The sequence below is a fragment of the Podarcis cretensis genome (assembly GCF_951804945.1).
Source record: "Podarcis cretensis genome assembly, chromosome: 1".
Taxonomy (NCBI): Eukaryota; Metazoa; Chordata; class Lepidosauria; order Squamata; family Lacertidae; genus Podarcis; species Podarcis cretensis.
The window spans coordinates 68,802,053-68,823,718 of NC_137170.1; the positions used below are offsets into that span (position 1 = coordinate 68,802,053).

Below are 21,666 nucleotides of genomic sequence, written 5' to 3' on the forward strand. Positions count from 1 at the left end.
TGTCTGCATGGGGATTAGGTGTGCTTCTGCTGTACATCTCATTTCTCCTAGTGTACATGTCAGTGGGGGTTGGGTTCACACACTACTTCTTCAGCTCTTCATATGGCTTACCAGGTGAATTGCAAGGCAGGTGCAAACTGAGCAGTCTACATTATTATCTTCCATTATTGGGGTAGGTGGCATGAGAGGGACCCTTACCTCCCCAAGGATATCTCCTACACTTCTTGAGTGCTCTACTACTGAGCCTGACACATTGGTCTGCTGCTGTAATGACATGTCCAAATGAATGAAGAGCATGTATTGCCCAGGTCACTCATTTGGATCTCCAGATGGAGGCAACACAGACAAGCCAGTTGGATCCATTAATCCTCTGGCAGGGTAAGCTGGTGCCGGCACCCACCCGTTACCATCTTCTATCCAGCTTGTTGAAATAATGCAGTTTGTTGCCTTCTCCTGGCAGTTAGGAAAGGGAGTGGCATGGAGAAGTCCAGGCATCAATTTGGGATGTTACAGTCCCTGTCTTAGTTTCTGGGAGATGGTAGCCTCCTGTATCCAGGCAGGCAGTAGCTGTGGAGATCTGCTTTCACTCCCATCTCTCATGGAGACAATAATGTGAATCAGCAGTGTGTGTGTGTGTGTGTGTGTGTGTGTGTGTGTGGAAGATGGCACAAAAACATTGATTTGGAATTGTCCCCATTCTTAATACACGGTCACTGGTAAAATTTGAATAGCTTAAGAAATTGACAATGGTTTTTATCCAGAAACGAGTAGCCGTCCTGCAAAGGTACCATACATTTCAGTAAGTCTCCAAATGTGCTAAACTAAGGGCTCGTCCCACCACTTTCCCATGGGACAAACAGCTGTTTGCTGCTGAATCAGAACAAACGTCCATTGGTTTTTCTGTGGATTGACGTTTGTTCTGATTCAGTGGTAAACAATGGGTTTTCCCAGAGAAAGTAACGGAGACAAGCAAAAGCAGAGGAGACCTGAGTGGCTTTTGGATTGGCACCAATGCAAACTGACGAAGGGCTTTTGGGGAGACATGGGAGATTCAGCGAACTCGGATTGTTAGATAAATGTGCACAGCAGAACCAAATCGGAAGGGACGTGTGTTCTAATACCTGTAGAGTACGCTAGCTTGTAAAATATTTAAGCTCATAGGCTCAAGTTATCAGCACTTTATTTCATAAAGCCATATGGAACGAAGGAGCACGCTCATGGAGCAGACTAAATCTAGTTTAACTGTCACTGACTCTCCCCGGGGAACTCTGAGAACAGTAGTTCTGGCGGAGAGTCTAGAGCTCTCTTGTAGAGACTTCTCTCGGTGCCACACCAAACTACAGTTCCCAGGATTCTTTAGGTCAAACCATGGCAGTTAAGCTGGCATAAAACACACATTAGTGTAGATAGGACTTGAGACTTGGACGCACCGCATGAGTATATGGAGCACAGTATGAGGATGTGCTGCCACATTCATTGCAAGCCCCGAGCACATTTCCTACCACACGTACAAAGGCTTCTCCAACACCAGGGTGGATGTTTGTAGCCCTTGCTTACCCAGAGCCCAAAATGTGCCTCTGAGCACCTTACCTGCAAGTAAGTGTGCTTTGAATCAGAGCCCGGCACCCAGATCTGAAATGTATTTACCTGGGAGCCCCATTCAAGTCAAAGGAAGTACATCAACATAAATTTGTGAGGCTACAATCCTATAAATTCTTGCTTAGTGGAGACTTGCTCTGAGTAAAAATGCACACAATCCTACGCTATAAGGGGAAAACATCAGGGACGCATCATGGGGCACATATAGTCAACTGCCCAAATTGATCCAGGACTGGAGATGCAGATGGTGCAAGATTTGAGATGGAGGCCATAATCTTGCATTCTCAGCAGCCACAAACTTCCAGTTGAAGATGTTTCTTTTTCACGTGAGACTTAAGGAAGATCAGACGCTGCTACTCTGCACTGGCCTAATCCAGTATGGTTGCTTTTATGTCTGTCTCACCTGTTTGTACGTGTGGCACCTCATGCATTTTGCAAGAGTTGGTGAATAAATAATAAATGTCAAAACACATCCGCCATTTTTAGACTAGAAGTGTATTTGCAAATAGTGAGCTGACATTCATTATATCTAGACAGCAAGGAAAATTCTGGCTCCCTTTAAATCAGTGGCAAAGCTTCGATTCAGGGTCAGAATATTATCTTGGACCCCTACTAAAGACATGTTTCTGCAAACAGACAATACATTACTACAGACCCTTGAACCTGCAGAGAACTGCATTCAAATGGCATTCCATGTGGGAGCAAGGTTCTGACATGAGATAGGGTATGTTTGTGGGACTAAGACCTTAATATGCACTTTCTATTTATTATTTTGCTGTATGTTCATGTCTAACTTACACAAATGTATCTTTATTCCTTTATATCTGTATCTTGCTAATGAATTGTCAAATAAAATGGACCAAAAGCTCTTGGACAGTAGTAGTTGAAAAGCATGAACCTTTGGTCTTTTTGTCATTATTTATACATGCACTTTCTCATAATTTCGGAAAATAAAACTATTCAGCTTAGTTGAACCAAGTTGTCATTGAGATCAGTATACTATCATGGCAGGGGGAGAGATCAGTATGAAAAATTAGTTTTGACTAAGTTCCTATTCAACTCAGTGGGGATAGGTTCAACTAACTTAGGGATGGCTTCATCATTGTGCTAATGTCTTAATTGAAGCAGGGCAAGCATTTTGGCTTGCCAGATGAAACAATCTTCCCTCTTCACCCCCTGTAAGCCGTTCTGAATATTCTCCTGCCCCCCTCCCCAAGCCAATTTTGGTGGACATGGAAGGAGAGGAGAGGGGTGAAGTCTCATTGTGCAAGTGGAAGTCCACTGATGGGAGTCACTAGTTGAATCCCACCTTTTATTCTGGATCCATCCTACTGTATTTAGTCAGTAAAGCATGAGACTCTTAATCTCAAGGTCTCGGTTCGAGCCCCATGTTGAGCAAGATGCCTGCATTGGAGGGGGCTGCACTAAATGATCCTCGTAGTCCCTTCCAATTCTAAGATTCTATGATTCTAACAAAGTATTTATGTTAACCTTGAAACACGATAAAAAACATGGCGGGGGGAGCAGGGATAACTCTGAGAGGACAAGCTCCCCCTGTAACATGTTCAAATGCTAGGAAGAAAACACCAAGTGCATGGTTTTCCATTTGACAGTTGCAGCTCAAGCTGTGGCCCCCTACCAGGGGTGAAAATTGTGCTCTGCAAGTGGTAATGACAAATATGCATCTGTTTGTGACCAGTCCAGTCTCAGCTGTTTAAGTTTATTGCAATGACACCATGAGAAGAACTAGGAGACAACAATGGAAATTTTTTACTGAGCACCACAATGTCTGTAATTACTTGCAATACATAACAGCATGCTCTAGCATTATATTTTGATGAGTTAACTGTGCGGTTTTGCGTAGGCAGAGAGAGGCAGTCTATCTGCAGTGTCTATCCTACTCCCTCCTTATTGACCTAGCCATATTTCGATTTGGTATCAAGATAAGAGTTTGGCCCAAACCATGCCACTTTTTGGGCCCAAACAAAACAAGATATAATGGATAAGAATAAGAAACATCTCAACAGTCCTGCCATTAGAGGTCATTATTGTAGCTGAAAAAAATAAACGTAATCATTCAAGGACTTTGCTCCCATAGTGATATTATCTTCAGGCAGAACAGACAGATGATTAAGCTTTTCAAACAAAGCAGGAGCCCTAAAGACAAAGTCACAAGAGCCATTTTTAGCTGGCTTAGTCTGCTAGCGTGTGGACCAGCAGTGCTAGCATGTGGAGAAATCTTTTAAGAGTTTCACAGATGAAACTCTTTCGGATGAGAGCTCATTGTAGGATCAGTGTTACTTATGCACACAAGTTATTCACAGCATCCATACAAGATAAATAAAAATGCCAGCTAGTATTCCCCCCACCCCAATTTAGTTTCCCCTTACCATGGAAAATTGGATAACTAAAAATAACCTCTTTTACATCTGCAGTCACTGCTGATGTGGCAGCTTCTTAGCATATTATTTTTGTTGAGCAGTTTGCTACCAGTGTGGTGACGTTTCAGTGGGTGGCCTCCATTGCTACGCTCCAAATTCCATTTGCTTCTCAGCTGAGCACAACCTACCCATTTTGTTTCTGGTGACACAAGCAGGCTACCTAAAGTTGCTGGTGGTTGAACCTTTGACCTTTTGCATGCAAAGCATGCATTGTACCACTAAGGTAAGTTCCCTACCAGATATATGCTCTGCCCTTCCAAGTAACCATGCATTGAACTGGACTACAAATCAGAAATCAATTATGGCAGGAGTAGGAGTGGCGGTTATGTGGAACTAAGCTTTGACCTAAGGGCCCACAGATGTTGCTGGACTACAAGTTCCATCAGCACTGATCCTTGGCAGTGCTGGCTGAGGCTGATGGGAAATGGAGTCCAACAACACCTGTAGGTTCACAACTTGCAAAACCCCTGACATAAGGCGTTAAGGACTTGCCCAAGAAGAGCAACTTGTTGAGCTCACACCCAGGGCTGATATTATTATTAAGGCCAACTAGATAGCCACCTAGGGCACAGACCTCAGAAGGAGCACAGTACTAACCTTTGATGGGCACAGTTTTTGTTATATCTTATAAATTTCTGATTTTTTTAAATTTTAAATAATTTTATCATTTATGAAGTACCAGTAATTAGTAGATTAGAATTAACTTGTGGGCTGCAGAAGTGATGAGGGTTTTCAACAAGTTTTAATAGACGCTACTGAGATTGCAAAGGAACTAGAAATACTACCAAACTTTTGAGAAAGAACAAGTTAGAAAAAGGAGAAAGAAACAGCAGTTTAAATTTGTGGCCCAAGAAAAGGCACTGCAAGATCCGAATCAGAAATCCAAAGTTAGGTTTCTGCTATGCTGTCTCACAACACGACCATAACAGCCTGTTGAAAACAGATTCCAACAGCCACCACACTTTAATTCCCTATTTGGCCTTCTCTGTGATATATACAGTATCAACAACAAAAAAATCAAGATGTACTGAAGGCCTGCAAGAATTTGGAGAAATCACTGATGCTCAATGGAAACAAAGATATGGATGCTTAAGATCTGTGCTGTGGACCTATACAGCAATAGCTCGAAAACTTTCAGAGTCTACGCTTCTTCTCTTCATACTACAACAAAAACTCCTGGACAATGTGCTCAACGTTTCTAAACAGTTTTGGATTTGAGAAAGATAATCAAAGTTTGCTGTTTCACCGATTCTTGCAATTTAAAATAAACTTAGCAGCTTCAACGGTTGTGCTTCTCATTTCTTTTTCCTGCAAGACATCTGTTTCTGAAAACTGAAGTTAGCAAATATGCTTTTTGGGTTGTGGAGATGTGCCAGTAGTTAGCCTTGCCTAGGGCGCCAAATAGCCAGGCGCCGGTCATGCTTACACACGGTCCGAGCGTGTTTATATTATTATTATTATTATTATTATTATTATTATTATTATTATTATTACCCCGCCCATCTGGCTGGGTTTCCCCAACCACTCTGGGCGGCTTCCAGCAAAATATTAAAATACAATAAAGTGAAATAAATGAAAGAAGCGCCGTCACAATCCTCCACTGATGCCCAATTCTCGGGGGACGACCGTCCACTTGAGCAGATTCGGGAAAAGGACGGAGGAAGGAGCAGACGTCGCTGCTACCAGAGGAGCGGGGCTAGAGAAGAGAGCGCCGAGGGGCGACGATGCCGCCGCTGCAGCCACCGCTTCCTTCGAACGCGGCAGGCGCCTGCAGGAAGAGCCGGCCGCCGCGGAGCAGCCAACCCGCGCCCCCCTTCCCCCGCCTCGGAGGCAAGCCGCCTGCAACAGCCCTCGCGCGGTAAGCGAGCTTCGCGCTCTCCACCCGCTTCTCCTCCCTCCCTGCTGCCAGGCGACGCCCCGCGAGCTTTCCGCGCCTACCTCTCGCGAGAGCAGGGGCAGACGGCCGGCCGGGGCCTAGTAGCAGCGACAGTTGCCGGCGAGAGGCGGTGGCGGCGGCGGCGGTGAGGGGGAAGCACGGCGAGGCTGGAGCCCGGGCGTCGTGGGGCGCAGCAGGTGAGGAAAGTGGGAGGGCGTCGGGAGGCCCTTTAAGCTTCCCCCCCGGGGGTTGGTTGGGGCAGAATGGGAGGGTCGGGGAGACGGTGGTCGGCAGGCGGAGGCAGGACAGCGGGCGGCGGCGGCGGCCACCGGTTGTTTTCTCCCACGGAAGCGAGTCTGAGCCGGAGATCCGAAGCGTCGCGGTGGCGGCCAGGTTGGGGCAGGTGGGCGCTGCTCGTCTGTGCTGGCGGAGGGTGGGTGGCCGTTACCAGGGAGGTCTATAAAATGAGGAGGGTCAGCGGTTGTTGGGGAGCCGGGTACGTGTGGTGGTGAGTGCCGCGTGGTATTAAGGTACGTTTGTGTGTGTACACGCGCATACCTGACTGTGTGAGTGTATGCGTGACGCGCGTCAGATGCGCGTGTATCTGCGTCTACCTGACAAGTGCGGCAAGACAGGTTTCTCTAGGAGGGGGGTATCTGTTTTAAAACCCATGTGGACCACAAAGAGTTGCGAGGAAGGAAGGGCGGGATTGAGGTGGTGGTGGTGGTACTTGTTGTTATTATTAATTTATTTATAGGCTGTTTACGGCCTCGTTCGTGGTGATTCCCGGTTCCCAGTGCCCTCCTTCCTCTCCTCACCGACGGGCTTGTTGGGCGTATGGCTGCTCCCACAGAAGTGCCTTGTCACGGGTAGCTCACCTTTGCCCCCTTCTTTGCCACATCCTGCCCTTCTGGAAAGGTGTTGGGGGGCATATTGGGGAAAGCCCAGGATGAGGAGGTGGAGAGCTTGTGTGGGGGGGGGGGGAGAGTTTTAAGAATACAATACTGTACTCAAAAAAGTTGGACTGTTTTGAATTTTTTAACGGAAAACATAGATTTATGGGGAAAGTTGCCTTGTAATTTTCCTAATATATGTGCTGCTCTTTCTGTGGTTTATTCTGACTTTGGTGTTCTAAAGAGAGCAGGCTTAAAATATTTCTAATGTTTACTTGGGAAGATAAGGGATGTTGTTTGTGCCACAAATCATTTACAGTGTCGTTTGTAGTTTTTTTTATTACTATTATTAGAGTTGGCTACCAGTACAGGAGAATGCAGTTGGGTCCAGTAATTCCAGTATCCCCATATCTGTCACATCACTCGTTCCAGACTTATCATTTATTCTTTGATCCTTGTGTCATTCATGTAACTTAGTTGGTGCCACTGTTTTTGTTTAGTATTGTATTTCAGTATTTTGAAAAATATTTTCTAACAATACTTTTGATGTCATGCCACATACCTTCTTTATAAATTGTTGTTGTTGGCATCCGTCATCTGACAAAAATTAAATTCCAAAAGATGATACTTAGCCAGTTTCTTTCTTTTGGAAAGGAGTTATTGGTTCACATAACATGGTAAACCAAACCTTGGCTTAGCTGACACACTGCACTGACTTTAGGACTAGGAAGGAACAAAGTGGTTACAATTTCCTCTCCTCTCCAGTAGCCTACACATTTCTGCTAAGCTGCGGTTTGGCTTGTGTGTGAATGTGGCCATTTTGTCAGTCCTTTTATTCTTGCAGTGTTAAAAGTTTTAAACCATAGATACTTAAGACATGTAAAATATTTGAGTACTTTTCTTATATTTCAAAACAATTTGGGTGTATTAATGGACTTGTTCAAATATATACATACTTAACTTAGATTTGTGTTTAGGCTATACACTTCTTGGAAAATAATAGAAAGCGCCTCAGACTAATCTACTGGATTGTAACATGACAGTAAATTATGGATGACATCCAACCCTAGTCATATTTTGATTTCAGTGGGTCTGCTCTGAGTACAGCTAATATTGGATATCGCCATTAATATTTTAAAAAATGTTATTCTTGCCTAAATAGAGATTTTAAGCCTCATTAAATCTGTGTGGTGCTTCAGTGAGACACCATGTATCTTTTGTAGTATAAACATCCCGTTTTATTGTAAAACAGTTAGCACTTATGATCCTGGAATTTTGCACAACAGGCCTTTATGTTTTCTTCATCTGCTCTGCTTCTTCAAAACCTACAACTTCATTATTTTCCTTTCACAGAATATTTGCAACTACTAAACTAGTATGCTTTTTTCCCCTTTTGCCTTACTTTGGGAGATGCTCCATCACAATTTTTCATTAATTTCTCTCCAGCCTCCTCCAACAATGCCCCCTTCATCATAGTAATGTAGAACAGTATTCTGGCTTTGGTAAGTAAAAGAAGAGACTTAAATCCGGACAGAAACAAGAATATATTTATGAGAGCATTTTAATTATGTAAATATCAGTAGCAAGAATGTGATTCCTAGAGGCATTGGGCATAAAGGCAAAATGTCCATAATTCTTAAAAATAACTACATGCTGCTGTGGATTATTATTATAGTTTATTAAATTTGTTAGTCACTTTATGTTGCCTAGGGCAACCCAAAGCAACTTATAGACAAACAAGCAAGACAATAAACCCCACATAGATACAATAAAACCAAGAGGAAAATTAAATACTGTACATTAAAAAATCCCACCCACTCCTAAAAGGCCACAAATAGTTAAAGTCCTGGTTACAGAGGAAAGTTTTTGCTTGGTGCCAAAAGATATGTAGTGAAGGTGCCAGGTGAGCCTCACTGGGGAGAACATTCCATAAACAAGGGAGCCGCCGCAAAAAAAGCCCACAGAACAGTTGCCCCCCTCCAGACGTCTTGTAGAGGGGGCACATGAAGAAGGGCCTTAGATTATGATTGCAGGGTCTGGGACAGTTCATATGAGGAGAGGCAGTCCTTGAGGTATTGCCAGCAGTTTGAATTTGGCTCAATTGCTAACTGACAGCCAGTGTCACTATATGCTAAACCGTCTTGCCCTGGTGAGCATCCTGGCTGCTGAAGTTTCTGAACCATCTTCAGAGGCAGCCCCATGTATAATGTATTACAGTAATCTAACCTAGAGGTTACCAGAGCATAGCTGAAAGGTGCAGCTATGGCCACCAGCCACAACTGATGGAAGGTGCTTTGTTGCCACCAAGGCCACCTGAGCCTCAAGTGACAGCTATGGATCCAGAAGTACCCCCAATAATCTTAGCAGGTGCCACAATATTGGTAATGCAACACATTTTGGCTGCTCAGATCTTTAAAGAATGCCTGTAATTTATTATGTATTTATAACCTGCTTTTCAATAACCATCATAAAGTGACTTACAAAATGCAACCAACACAATATAGTTTAAAACATTTAAAATGTCTTCATCATAACATAAAAAGATATTTGAAAATTAGCTGTCCCAGGAACACAACAGTTAAAGATGTGATATTATAGTTTTAACAATGGTTGTTCAGTTCTTTATTATTGTGGAATGTTTTAAATGGCATTTTAATTAAGTTGTAAGCTGCTCTGTGCTTCTGTTTGTAAGGAAGGTTGGGATAGATAAGAAAGTAAATAAACATTACTAAAAGCCAGCACATAACCTCAACAAATACCTAAATACACAAAACCAAACCACAGTATCACTTTTGCAGTTCAGTTTATATTAATCACTGAAGGCCTTGGAAAACAAATGTGTCCTCCCGGCCCACTTAAAAGGGATGTCATGCTGTTAAACATGATGAAAACTTTCATTAAAATAGAAAACCAGCTATTAAAATGTTTACTTTGTGACGGTCCAAATGGATATTTGGTAGAACTTTAGACAATGACTTAAACTGGAAAAGAAAATAAGGTGCTGTTTCCTAAAACTTCAACATTACACTAATGTATCTTAACTGGCGTAAGCTCCTCATTATTCTGAAGCAGCAGAATGCTTTACCACCCCTCCTTCTCATTCCATCAGTTGTCTTAAGAGGCTGGTTCCCTATATATCACAGTGGAACAAATAAACTGCTAATTGATAAAAGTTCTCCAGAGGAAGTTTCTTGACATAATGTAATTTCATGTGCAAAACTATGTCATAAAGTGTCAGTTATCTTGTATGAAAGCCATGACTTGAACCTAGAGAAGTTTACTCCATCAGACAAGCCTATCTGGCCCCAATCATCTATTTAGTACCGTGGGACAGGGAGGGTGATGACATGTAAGAAGAAACAAGGAAGAGAGAATGTGAGGGTAAATGGGGAAGAGATGTTTGAAGATGAGGACAGATGAAAAGGAAAGGGGAAGAAGAGTCGGTAACTAACCCAAGATTTGCTGGGATACGAGTGTTTGGATTTGGCAGATCTTAGTCTTTCCCAGTTGAGTCAGGTAGATTTTTAATTTTTATTTATTAAATAGTTATATCTTCTTCCAAAGATCTCAGGGCACTTCACAGCATAAAATACAAGATAAAAACACGAAATACATAATAAGGACAAGAAAAACAAACAAACCAATAACCCACAAACACATTTGAAAGGATAATCAGCCAAAGGCTTTGTTGAAGAGGAACTTTCACCTGGTGCCTAAAGGTGTATAATGAAGGTGCCAGCCAAGCCTCCTTCGGGGAGCCACTGCGAAAAAGGCCCGTTCTTGTGTTGTGGTAGAGGCACACAAAGATGGGCTCCCAATGGTGATTGCAGGGTCCGTGTCAGTTCATATGGGGAGGGGTGGTCCTTGAGGTTTTTTGGTCCTGAGGCATTTAAGGCTTTATAGGTCAAAACCAGCACTTTGAATTTGGCCTGGAAACTAGTTGACAGCCTGTGCAATTGGGCCAGGATCAGTGTAATGTGTTCATACCATCTTGCCCTGGCAAGTAGCCTGGCCATCAAATTCTTCACCTGCTGAAGTTTCTGAACCATTATCAGAAGCAGCCCTATGTAAAATGAATTGCAGTAATCTAACGTAGAGGTTACCAGCAAATAGACAACAGTAGTAAGGCTGATCTCACCCTGGCTTAGTCTGTGGCTCGGGCAGTACAATTTATGCTGATGTAAGACCCCAAAAGGGGCATTCCAGAGTGTGGTAGAATGGGGCAAGGAGAAACTTATACTTATTCTAAACTTTTAGCTTGGTCATATTGTGTGACTTTGGGCTAAATGCTTAGGACTGACCCACACACTTTCCTGCCAGTTCAGGTGACAGTAGCCCCCCCCCCCCCAGCCTCCTGAATGGAATTTGGAATAGCAGCAAGTTCTGACATCATTGATTATGCTAGTTCAGATTACACCACCTTTCTACAATTAGGAGGAGGAGGATTATATTTATATCCTGCCTTTTCATACTGGGACTCAAGGCTGCTTACAAATTAGAACAAGACAGATAAAATTCAAAAAGCTAAGAACATATAAAAATAATCATTAAAAATAATTAAACTCAAGTAGAATGAAAACAATATAAAAACCAAATCTGTTAAATTACAAGTGATAAAACCAATAAAAACAGCACAGCACTATTAAAGCCCTTTCCTTAAAAAAGATACAGTAAAGTGGAATAAAGCATTGTTGCTTTGTTAATGCCCCATATCTTTCAGGTATTGTCCCTTCACTTGTTACGTAGAAAGAGCCCAGAGTTTAGTGGTTAGCACACCATCTAGTTCAAAATTCATTTATTTAGCTACATAGTGGTGCTATCCATGCCTGTGATGGTGTACTTTACAGAGTTTTATAATGAAAATACAAGCCACTATCTGTTTGTTGGGGAAAATATAAATGTAGCCCTTGGGAAGATAAAGACAAGCGTGTGTGTCTTGATAATAAGAATCCAGGCAGGGAGGGAGAAGACTGGGGAGGAGCTTCCTCCATTGGAAAAGTTGTACAGTACAAAGATCTACCTATAAGAGCATTGACTTAGAAAAGTGTTGCAGAAGCCTAAGGCATAGAAGGAGTCCAGGGGGAGGATTGTCCCAGTTCTCAATGTCGCTGATGCTGTCCTTGATAAAGCAGACAGACACCTTTATCCCATGACATGAGAATTGCAAAACCAATTTCAGGAAAACTCAAATTGTATAGGGAAGTTGTAAGTTTAAAGCAGTTTCAGTTCCTTGCATATTGTTTATTTGTAAGGTTCAACACCGTCAGCAAAATGGACCAACTAAAGTGGAGTGACCAGGAATAACCAGTCAGCTTCAATAGCCTGGAAGCAAGGGAAATGAAAGCCTTGCTTGAAATGGCCCTGAAAACAGATATTAGATAATGTCAGAGATGGTTACAGTTTCTGAAAGCTGTGGCATTTGCTAGTATTTGGATTTACATCTGAGCTAATTAGAAATCTGATAAGGTGAAGCTATGAAATGAGATCATGTCAGTAGCCTGATCAGTAGTACCCATATTTAAATACAGTGCTCTTTGAGCCAGAAGCGTAAGGCCTTCTGCCTAAAAGTTACACCTCTGCTCCTTCACATGATCACACTTCTGATCCAGTTGATCGTCTCATTATTGGATTGATTTGATCTTAAATGTAACACATTGCTTCTCAGTCTAATACTGGTTCATTTAATATGATGGGTATGTAATATGACAAATATAACTTTTATGTATTTTTTAGATTATTCAAAGCACTTCACAGATTATTCAAATATACTTTACAATAACACTGTAAAATCAGTGAGTGTCATTCCCATATTGTAGAGATGGAACTGAAACTGTGAGAATAGGAACTTGCCTTAGGCCACCTTGGGAATTCAGGCAAGTGAAGTTTGAACAATGGTCTTTCCAGTTCAGAGCTTCCATGTCTAATGATGATATTTGCTGAGTCTCTTCTTGTCGTTAGCATTTATTGAGATTAATTGTATAAATTACAAATTGAAATGAAAAGAATTAAGATTTTAATGAAGCCTTTATCATGACATTTCTCTCTAACCACTCTCGTCTATTTAGAGTATAATAGCAGAGACCCAGTATGTGTATATTAACAAACTACATTCTTTTTTCAAGTCAAAGGGAAATCAGGGCTATATATTTGTGATTCAAATACAGTCTGACAGTTAGGTAGAAACAACAGTTATACTCCTGTATAAATCTGCCTTCTTATGGTAGCTTCAGCAGAGAGACCTTGCCAAAAATGGCTTTCAGTATTATTACATGTACTATGAATTTGAGTCCTGGTTTGAGATGGGTTCACATCTCTAAAAGGACGGGACTAGCCTTCCCTCCCTCTGCAGATTTCTTTTCTCTTAAGTAAATTCCTTCTCCCAGAGCAGCCTTTGAATGCCTTCATACCTTGAAGGCAAAGTATGGAAGTGGCATTTGACTGGTCAAAACAACAAAAAGTCGACCCTTGGTCACTTGAAGGGTCACATACTTAAGTACTTAAAATGGTAATTTATCAGTAACAAACTGAAGTCACTACGTTAATTATATAGTTTTGTTCTTCTTAGAAGCATAATGCATTTAGATTGGCAGATGCCTCTAAACTAGTACATTATTGATTTCACATATTACCACAACATGGTAAGTAGCTGACCGTCCAGATAACAATATTTTAGTGGTCAGTTGACAGCCTCTCCAAATCATGCAGGCTACCAGTTTTATTTCTTTCAAAGCCACACAGGACCTACTTGCTCTGTTTTTCTTACCCACCTTCATGTTCAGTCACACCACTAAGTGAATGGATGATTTCCTATTTTTCTTGAGATGTTTTCTTCCCTTGATCTTCTCCTGCCCTCTATAGTCTTGATTCTTTTAAGTCTTGGATAATTTTGCGTTGCTCGGAGCTTCATTGTATATATTCTCTTGTAGACCAAAGAAGCAGATTGTTGGTGAATTCAGTAACTACTTGTTACATCTGGTTTGGCTTTGAAATACTTCATATGGTTTTTTTTAAATAGCTCTGATGATTACACTGTCTAAAGAAACTTCATTCCCCTCCCCACCTCTGTTCACCTGTGCAAACAGATGATGATTTTTATGGGGATCGAAACTAGGACTATGCTGAGATTCAAAGTGTTTATCAGAATATATACTATTAGTGGGGAATGCCCAGCACTGCCCAGATACAAACAAACAAACAAACAAGCACCTGCTTTTTAAATAGTGTAATTTGCAAGTTTTGGGGCTGTGTTTACACACATGTACACACGCACTGACCTGGCTGTGGAGCACCTGATCTAGTACCTAATTGTTTTTTGGGGGGGAGAGGGGCAAGCGTGATGTTGAGTCAGCAAGTCAATAAACCAGTTTAATCTAAGCAAGCCTGAACCAGGATATTATCTCCATGCATATGGACATCTAGGCTGTTGAAGAGAAATGCTGTGAATATTCAAAAGCTCTGTATACATGCTAATTATTGGTCAGTATTCAAAGAACTTGACCCTTATCAGATGAAGTGAAGGGCGCTTTTGCCTTCTTTCAGACAATGAACTGAACAGGTTTCATGGCAAAGCATAAATTCAAAACATACCTTGGATTAGGTGAGAGGAGGTACCAGCCATTCAAAGGAAATGGCGAAAACTTCCAGTGTTATAGCATAAATGGGAGGCTATGAGACCACATTTTGCTATCTGTCAAAGACAGATATTCCTATGAGTCATGCATTAAAGAACCTAGAGTTTCTTGCTTAAACTGTTGATGCATGTGCAGTTAAGCATTTCTGTATGTACTATTAAAAGGTAATTAAAGAGGCTGCTATCAATGTTCCATGTCGGCAAACATTCATGCATATAATTAAAACTGACTTCCCATAGTGGAAATGTCTCTGTACCATTGCCAAGTTCAGGTTTGTTTGTTTCTAAAAGTCTTGTTATGTTGACTGTGTGGGTGCATGTGAATAAATAGCAAAATGCTTCTAATTTTGCTTTTTTATTACTATAAATGGCATTTTAAAGGTCAATGCTGCTCTTTTAATGTAGGTTATGAGTGCTGGCTGTATGCTTTTCAGAGCAGTAGTGTGAGGAAGCTTGGAGTGGAATGGCAGGACGGCCTCATCCTTATGACAGTAACTCCAGTGATCCAGAGAATTGTGATCGAAAATTGCATAGTAGACCCCGTAAACTTTCTAAGCATTCAAGGTAGGTAGCACATATGCTGTATAGCATCTCAAAACTTTAATCCAAATTGATTCTGAAAAACTATTGAAAAGTTTGATACTCTCAGTAACAGATGATAAACATCATTCTGAGTTAATGTATCATTTTTTGTATCTTTATTGAGCTTGTTAATCACTTCTCACTTCTGCCAGCTGTAGCCATCTGAGAATGTGTAAAATACAGAATTCAGTTGACCACTTATTGATTATGTCATCTAAAACTTAACAAAAACACCTACCTGGGTAGAAAGATGTTAAATGAAACAAGTACGCCACTAGGTATAAATTATACACATCTAAGGCAATATATATAGTCAAATGAATAATCTGAATAACCATTGACCATTTGACATACTTGTCTAACTACATAATTTTTCTTCTTCTATAACTTGACTCTTACTGTGCTGAATCAATAGGTGAAGGCATTTGATAGCAGAAATAATTGCTTTGCAGCTTGCATTGCCATAATAAAAAACGTTAAGCAAATTAACACCTGGCATCTTTGCATGTAATAACTTTAAATTTAGAAGTTCATATACATTCATTGTACTTCAAAATGATCCTCTCTGCCTCGCTGGGTATTGAAGTATTCATTGCAGAGATGGAAAAAGAAGTCTAGAATATTACTGGCAGAAGGTATCATTGCTACTTTAGCACTAAAAACATGCTGTTGGTTTAAGACTGTTAACAGGACACCTTAGAGGCCACTGTGCTTATATGCTGCCTTGATTAAGGTTACCAGACGTCCCCATTCCCCAGGACAGTCCCCGGATTTACAAATCAGTCCCCATACAAAATCCATCAAAGTTGAAAAATATCCCTGGATTCATTGAAAAAAATCTGGTAACCTTAGCCTAGATGGCCTTAGTCAGCTGGTGTATATCGACAGAGCTGTCTGTGAATCATCTAAGAAAAGAATGGTGAGCAGGCATATTCTAGGAAGCCACTTTCCAATTTGAAATTTGCTGTTTCTGGGAAAATCCACTCGGTCCTCAGCTCTGGGTGATTTCTGGGTGATTTCCAGAAGTGATATAAAGCCCGATTTCAGCAGGCTTTCACTAGATGGGGATATGTTGGGTCAGCTGGAATAGCTTGTTTGCTTAATATGCATTGGCACTGCAAAAAAATGTTGTTACTTACCCTGAGCCTAGGACATCAGGCTTGGTTCAAAAGGCTGAACTGCAAGCAGCGAATTCTGTTGTAACAAATCATGCAAGTAATACAAATGAAAATAAAATTGTATTATATGAATAAAAGTAATTGGCAACTGGGTGGCGCTGTGGGTTAAACCACAGAGCCTAGGACTTGCTGATCAGAAGGTTGGAGGTTTGAATCCCCGCGACGGGGTGAGCTCCCATTGCTCGGTCCCTGCTCCTGCCAACCTAGCAGTTCGAAAGCACGTCAAAGTGCAAGTAGATAAATCTGGCGGGAAGGTAAACGGTGTTTCCGTGCGCTGCTCTGGTTCGCCAGAAGCGGCTTAGTCATGCTGGCCACAGGACCCAGAAGCTGTACACTGGCTCCCTCGGCCAATAAAGCGAGATGAGCCCCGCAACCCCAGAGTCGGTCACAACTGGACCTAATGGTTAGGGGTCCCTTTACCTTTACCTTTTAATTGGCAACTAGCTTTGTTTTCTGATTTCTATACCACCTTTTATTGAAGGATCACAGGGTGGTTTACAGTATAAAACACAAAAATGCATGACTTTAGTTTTAAAAGTGTACATTTGGAGATAACGTTTAGAACAGAGAACATGGGTCATTATGCTGTGTTTATTTTTTGGAATATTATGGAAAATCTCACAACAAAATTGTTTTCAAGCATTTTAAGATCTCAAACAAACAAACAAACAAACATTTGTTACCAAAGTTGGGTACAGGGCCATCAATAGCAAGTACTCTACTGCAAAACTATGGCATGCTCCCCTTCTAGACTCAGGGTGTGAGAACAATTGTTTGATTACACCAAAAGTCTTGAAAAAGGCACACAGATAAGCAGAGTGCAAAAACTGACTATGCTGTCAGGCCTGGTCGTTGTCCTCTTCAGATCACCACACAAACACTTCTTGTTCTTTTATAAAACTTTTTATTGCGTACTAACAAAACAATCTTATAAACAGTTCTTAAATATTATTCCTCAGAGTCACTTATTTCAGATACAGTTGTGCCCCGCAAGACGAACGCCTCGCAAGATGGAAAACCCGCTAGACGAAAGGGTTTTCCATTTTGGAGGCGCTTCGCAAAACGAATTTCCCTATGGGCTTGCTTCGCAAGACGAAATGTCTTGCGAGTTCCTGTGGGTTTTTTCCCCCTTTCCCCCCCTTTTCCTAAGCCGCTAAACCGCTTATCAGCTGATCCACTGATAAGCCGCTGATCCGCTAAAAGCCGCTAAAGCGCTAATCCGCTAAGCCGTCAATGGGCTTGCTTTGCAAGACGAAAAAACCGCTAGACAAAGAGAATCGCGGAACGGATTCTTTTCGTCTTGCGAGGCACCACTGTGCCCTGCTAGACGGAAAACCCTTTCGTCTAGCGGGTTTTCCGTCTTGCGAGGCGTTCGTCTTGCGGGGCACCACTGTACCTTCTGAGCTCTGCTTCTCCATGACCAGCCACTCTCAAAATGTCGAACGCGCCCTTCCCTTTGTTTTCCCGCTCTTTTTTCTAACCTCCTGGCTAGAGTTGGCTTGTATCTCCCCTCCTCCGAATCTGAGCTAGAACTTAACCCTTGACTTTCCTGGGAACAGCCGGTCCCTCCCTGTTGTTCCTCCTGTTCTCTTCTATTAGATTCACTGCTCCCCTCCCCCCCTTGGGGAATGCTTTCTCCCTCTGAGAAACTGGAAACTTCTAACTCTTCCCTGACATATGCCATGGCAGAAGAACATTTGTGGAAGCTGCTTGCTAGAGAATTAAATACTCTATCAATCTTGTATTATTTTTGCAACAACCAAACAAAATAATAATCTAGCATTTGGGGTCATGTGACACTTTACAGATGAGCATAATTTATTATGAGGGGCTTCCGTCCTTTCTGGAGTTAGAAAGAGCTAAATATTTGTTTGCTTCAATAGTTTCTTGCATTTTTGAGTTAAGAAGAGCTCTGCTGAATCAGACCAAAGGCCCATCCAGTTGAGCATTCTGTTCACAGTGGCCAACCAGATGTCTGTGGAAGCCCACAAGCAAGTCTTGTCCCCTCACATCAGCAGCCTAGATCTTGGTTTGTAATTGTATAACTGAGAAACATTGAAGTTGTGTAAGAAAGTCTGGTTAGAGCAGTTACAGTGGCTCCTGCTTATTCTGCACAGGCAGTTTCTTAACCTGAGTTATCTTGACTGTTGCCTTTCTCTCCTATATCTCTAAACAGGGTGGCTTTTATTAAATATCTTTAAATATCCAAGCAAACCATATGATCCCAAATGAAGCTCTTTGATAGTTTGTGTTGCTTTGAATGACTACAAAATCAGACATGAAAGATGTGTGATAGAATAAACCTTTTCCCTTGTTTTGTTAGTTTATTGAAATCTGACAAGCTGGCAGGACTAGAAATAGCTTCACAGATGGCATTTGGCAATATACCAAGCATCTCTTCTCTTATGCGTTCCTTACACTGTCCATCAACTCTGTTAGCCAATGGCTGCTCAGAGATGAGGAAATGGTAAGCATGAATTCAGCTTACAGGAGGCTGTGAGGTCAGACGTCAGTACTGCACTGTGCACGGCTGAGTCAGTGGCTGTGAGAAAATGAATTGAATTAATATCTAGGGGGCTTGCGTCTCTGAGCACTTAATGAACTGAATAGCTGTAACAGGATTGTTACCCTTGAGGGTGAGACGAAAAGAGGATGCTAGAAAGTAAGGCAGGCTAATGGTGCAGAGGAGTACTGAGAGGAGGATGGAAATAGCAAATATGCTGAACTTAGCAAGTAATGCCAGAGGATGCTGAGCTGGCTTCCAAATCTACTGCCTGGAAGGGAGCGGATTTCCTTTGTACTTTGGTCTCGATATTTTCCCCATGTTTTTGTGTTTCTTCCTTGTTCTACGCCAAAAGCAGGTGCGTAACCATTAATAATCTGAACAGCATTTAGCAGGAGCTGGAATGCAAAGGAGACTAACTGTCCTTTGTGTAGTCTGATCTCTTTAAATGTCTGATATGACAAAGAGCAGATGTGTGTGTGCATGATCTTTTGTCTCAAGGAAAGACTGTAATATAAACAGAAATGTTATTGTTGGGTGTCAAGATGCATTTATTTAGCTTAATTTAAGAGGAGTTGGAAGTTTGTAGATCCACTCAAATACAGTTTCTTAGAAGGGGCTATTTTTAAGTTTGGTTGACTAGCTTTTTTAGTGCAAGACAGAATATTCTTTTATTGTTGTTTGAAAGATTCATAGACAAAAGTTTTTGTAGGTGTAATATTTATTTGAAATGTACTCTATCACTTAATCAGGAAGATAAAAAGATTTGGTTAGTAAGTCTCTGAAAGTGTTGGCATTTTTTTTTTAAAAAAAGGTACTCTAAAATCTGAGTTTTCTCATTGTTAGTCCCTACACACTTCTTTAAACTATGAATATTGAACATGCTTCTTAAATCTGTAGTTTTAACATGTTGCTTTACAGCTCCTAGAGTTGTACTGTATATACTATAAATGCTTATGGCTGATAAAATAGTTGCTTTCATTTTAGTTGACTTGAATATTTTTTTGTATTTGCATCATTTATTGCATCATTTTATTTTTATTGCATTTTTAGTGCATTATTTTTGTAGTGTAGAGCATGATATGAAGTTGTTTAAAATATGAGAAAATTGATGGTTTTATACACAAAATAGCTGATAGAAATTAATGGGTTGTTTTTCTTAAGACTAGTTTGGATTAGTTCAAAACTAATACTGTACCATATAGAGGCTTCTTAAGGTTACATGTATGGCATGTGCTCTGTGCACATCAATATGTTTGTGTGAAGTGACTTGCAACAAACAGTTGCTTTATGTGGTTTGCTGTTGTAGGAAGACAAATAGTGTGGAGTCATCCATTCATGTTGCAAGCTACTACATGGGAATGGCTGGGTGATTCTGTGTGATAATGTTTTGAGTTTACAAACGAGGGATTATGCCCCCTTCAAATTACCAGGTTTGGGCAGCAGTCTGTATTCTAGGTGCACATGTGTTAAAGTACTATGGCTAACTTTTTTTTGGCCTGAGGGCCACATTCATTCTTAATCAACATCTGATTGCTGCATGCCAATGGTGGAGGTGCCCCCACCCCATTCATATATCAACAGACACACAGCCCAAATGATCAGTCTGATGACTGGGAAGTGGGTGATTTGCATCTCCAGTAGGAAACTGGAAGCTCTTCCCCGGGTTGTGCCTATCCCAATTCCATTTTTTCTTTTGGCTACGGGCACTAAAATGGGTGGGGTTGTAGAAAGGGCAGAAAAACTGCTTGGGGGACTGAGTCACGCCCCCCTAACTGGGGGGTTAGCCCCCCCTACACTACAGTAAAAGGTAAAGGACCCCTGGATGGTTAAGTCCAGTCAAAGGCGACTATGGGGTTGTGGCGCTCATCTCGCTTTCAGGTTGAGGAAGCCGGCGTTTGTCCACAGATAGCTTTCTGGGTCATGTGGCCAACATGACTAAACCGTTTCTGGCACAACAAAACACCGTGACGGAAACCAGAGTGCACGGAAATACTGTTTACCTTCCCACCACAGTGGTACCTAATTATCTTCTTCCACTGGTGTGCTTTCGAACTGCTAGGTATGCAGGAGCTGGGACAGAGCAGTGGGAGCTCACCCTATTGTGTGGATTCAAACCGCCAACCTTCTGATTGGCAAGCCCAAGAGGCTGAGCGTTTTAGACCACAGCGCCACCCACATCCCTTACATTACATTACAGTGCATGTTTCCAAACAGCTCCTCTAAGTAACTTGTAATTTGACTGATATTTAGCAAAGACTAAAATATGTCATGTAATTTTTTTTAAAGAATATTTTAATTTCTGTTTTTTCATAATACAAGCAAACAGTAGCAAATAAGAATATCCCAAATGGAGGTATACAAAATCTCAAATACAAGTTATTCTGTTGATATAGCAGTTTTCGTTGGTTGAGTAATGAGTTGTCAGTGGTCTTGGAGTTGAGTGTGTGTTCACAAATGATAGGAAGTTGAACCATGTGTCAGCAAAGTCACTTTTTTTGGTCCTCCATCGTAAGTTTTTCTGCTTGTGCAGTTTACCAGACATTGCAATGCCAATAGCTAAGAGTTGAGCCAACTCCATTTTCCAGTGTCTACCTATTATTAATTTAAGTGTATAAATAAATACATCATTTTTCCAATAGCCAAAGGAAGTTGAACTGAAATATTTGATGTGGGGGTAAATAATCAATTAAGTGCACTTACTGAGTTTAAATATTAACATTCAACAAGTTCCAATGTTTCACCTGGAAATTTATTTTTATTAAAATGTTTTAAAACATTTGATTTCATTCTGAGTCATGGCAGTTGAATAACGTACTCAGAGGTTTTTTAGATTTTAAGAAAACAAATGAAGGCACAGAGACCTGTTAATACACTAATCAGCAACAGGAGCACAGTTTTGGTGACATGAAAGAGAGACTTTTCCATGGCTGCTCCTATATTGTGGAATTCCAAACAAAGTTT

At 41.3% G+C, this 21,666-nt stretch overlaps 1 protein-coding gene across 6 annotated transcripts in view; it reads left to right on the forward strand.

Moving 5' to 3' along the window:
- Positions 1 to 5,967: 5,967 nt before the first annotated feature.
- Positions 5,968 to 21,666, forward strand: part of BTBD10 (BTB domain containing 10) — a 29,918-nt gene continuing 14,219 nt past the window's right edge. Inside the window, exons 1-4 of one of the 6 annotated variants that reach the window (XM_079966460.1) lie at positions 6,007 to 6,113; positions 8,256 to 8,311; positions 14,845 to 15,003; positions 18,523 to 18,666. In XM_079966460.1, the coding sequence (XP_079822586.1) occupies positions 14,903 to 15,003; positions 18,523 to 18,666 (245 nt within the window). In that variant the 5' untranslated portion in view covers positions 6,007 to 6,113; positions 8,256 to 8,311; positions 14,845 to 14,902. Of the gene's footprint in view, positions 6,114 to 8,255; positions 8,312 to 14,844; positions 15,004 to 18,522; positions 18,667 to 18,733; positions 19,061 to 21,666 lie in introns of those variants that run through there. The other 5 variants (XM_079966459.1, XM_079966461.1, XM_079966463.1 and 2 more) reach the window with 5 other exon arrangements.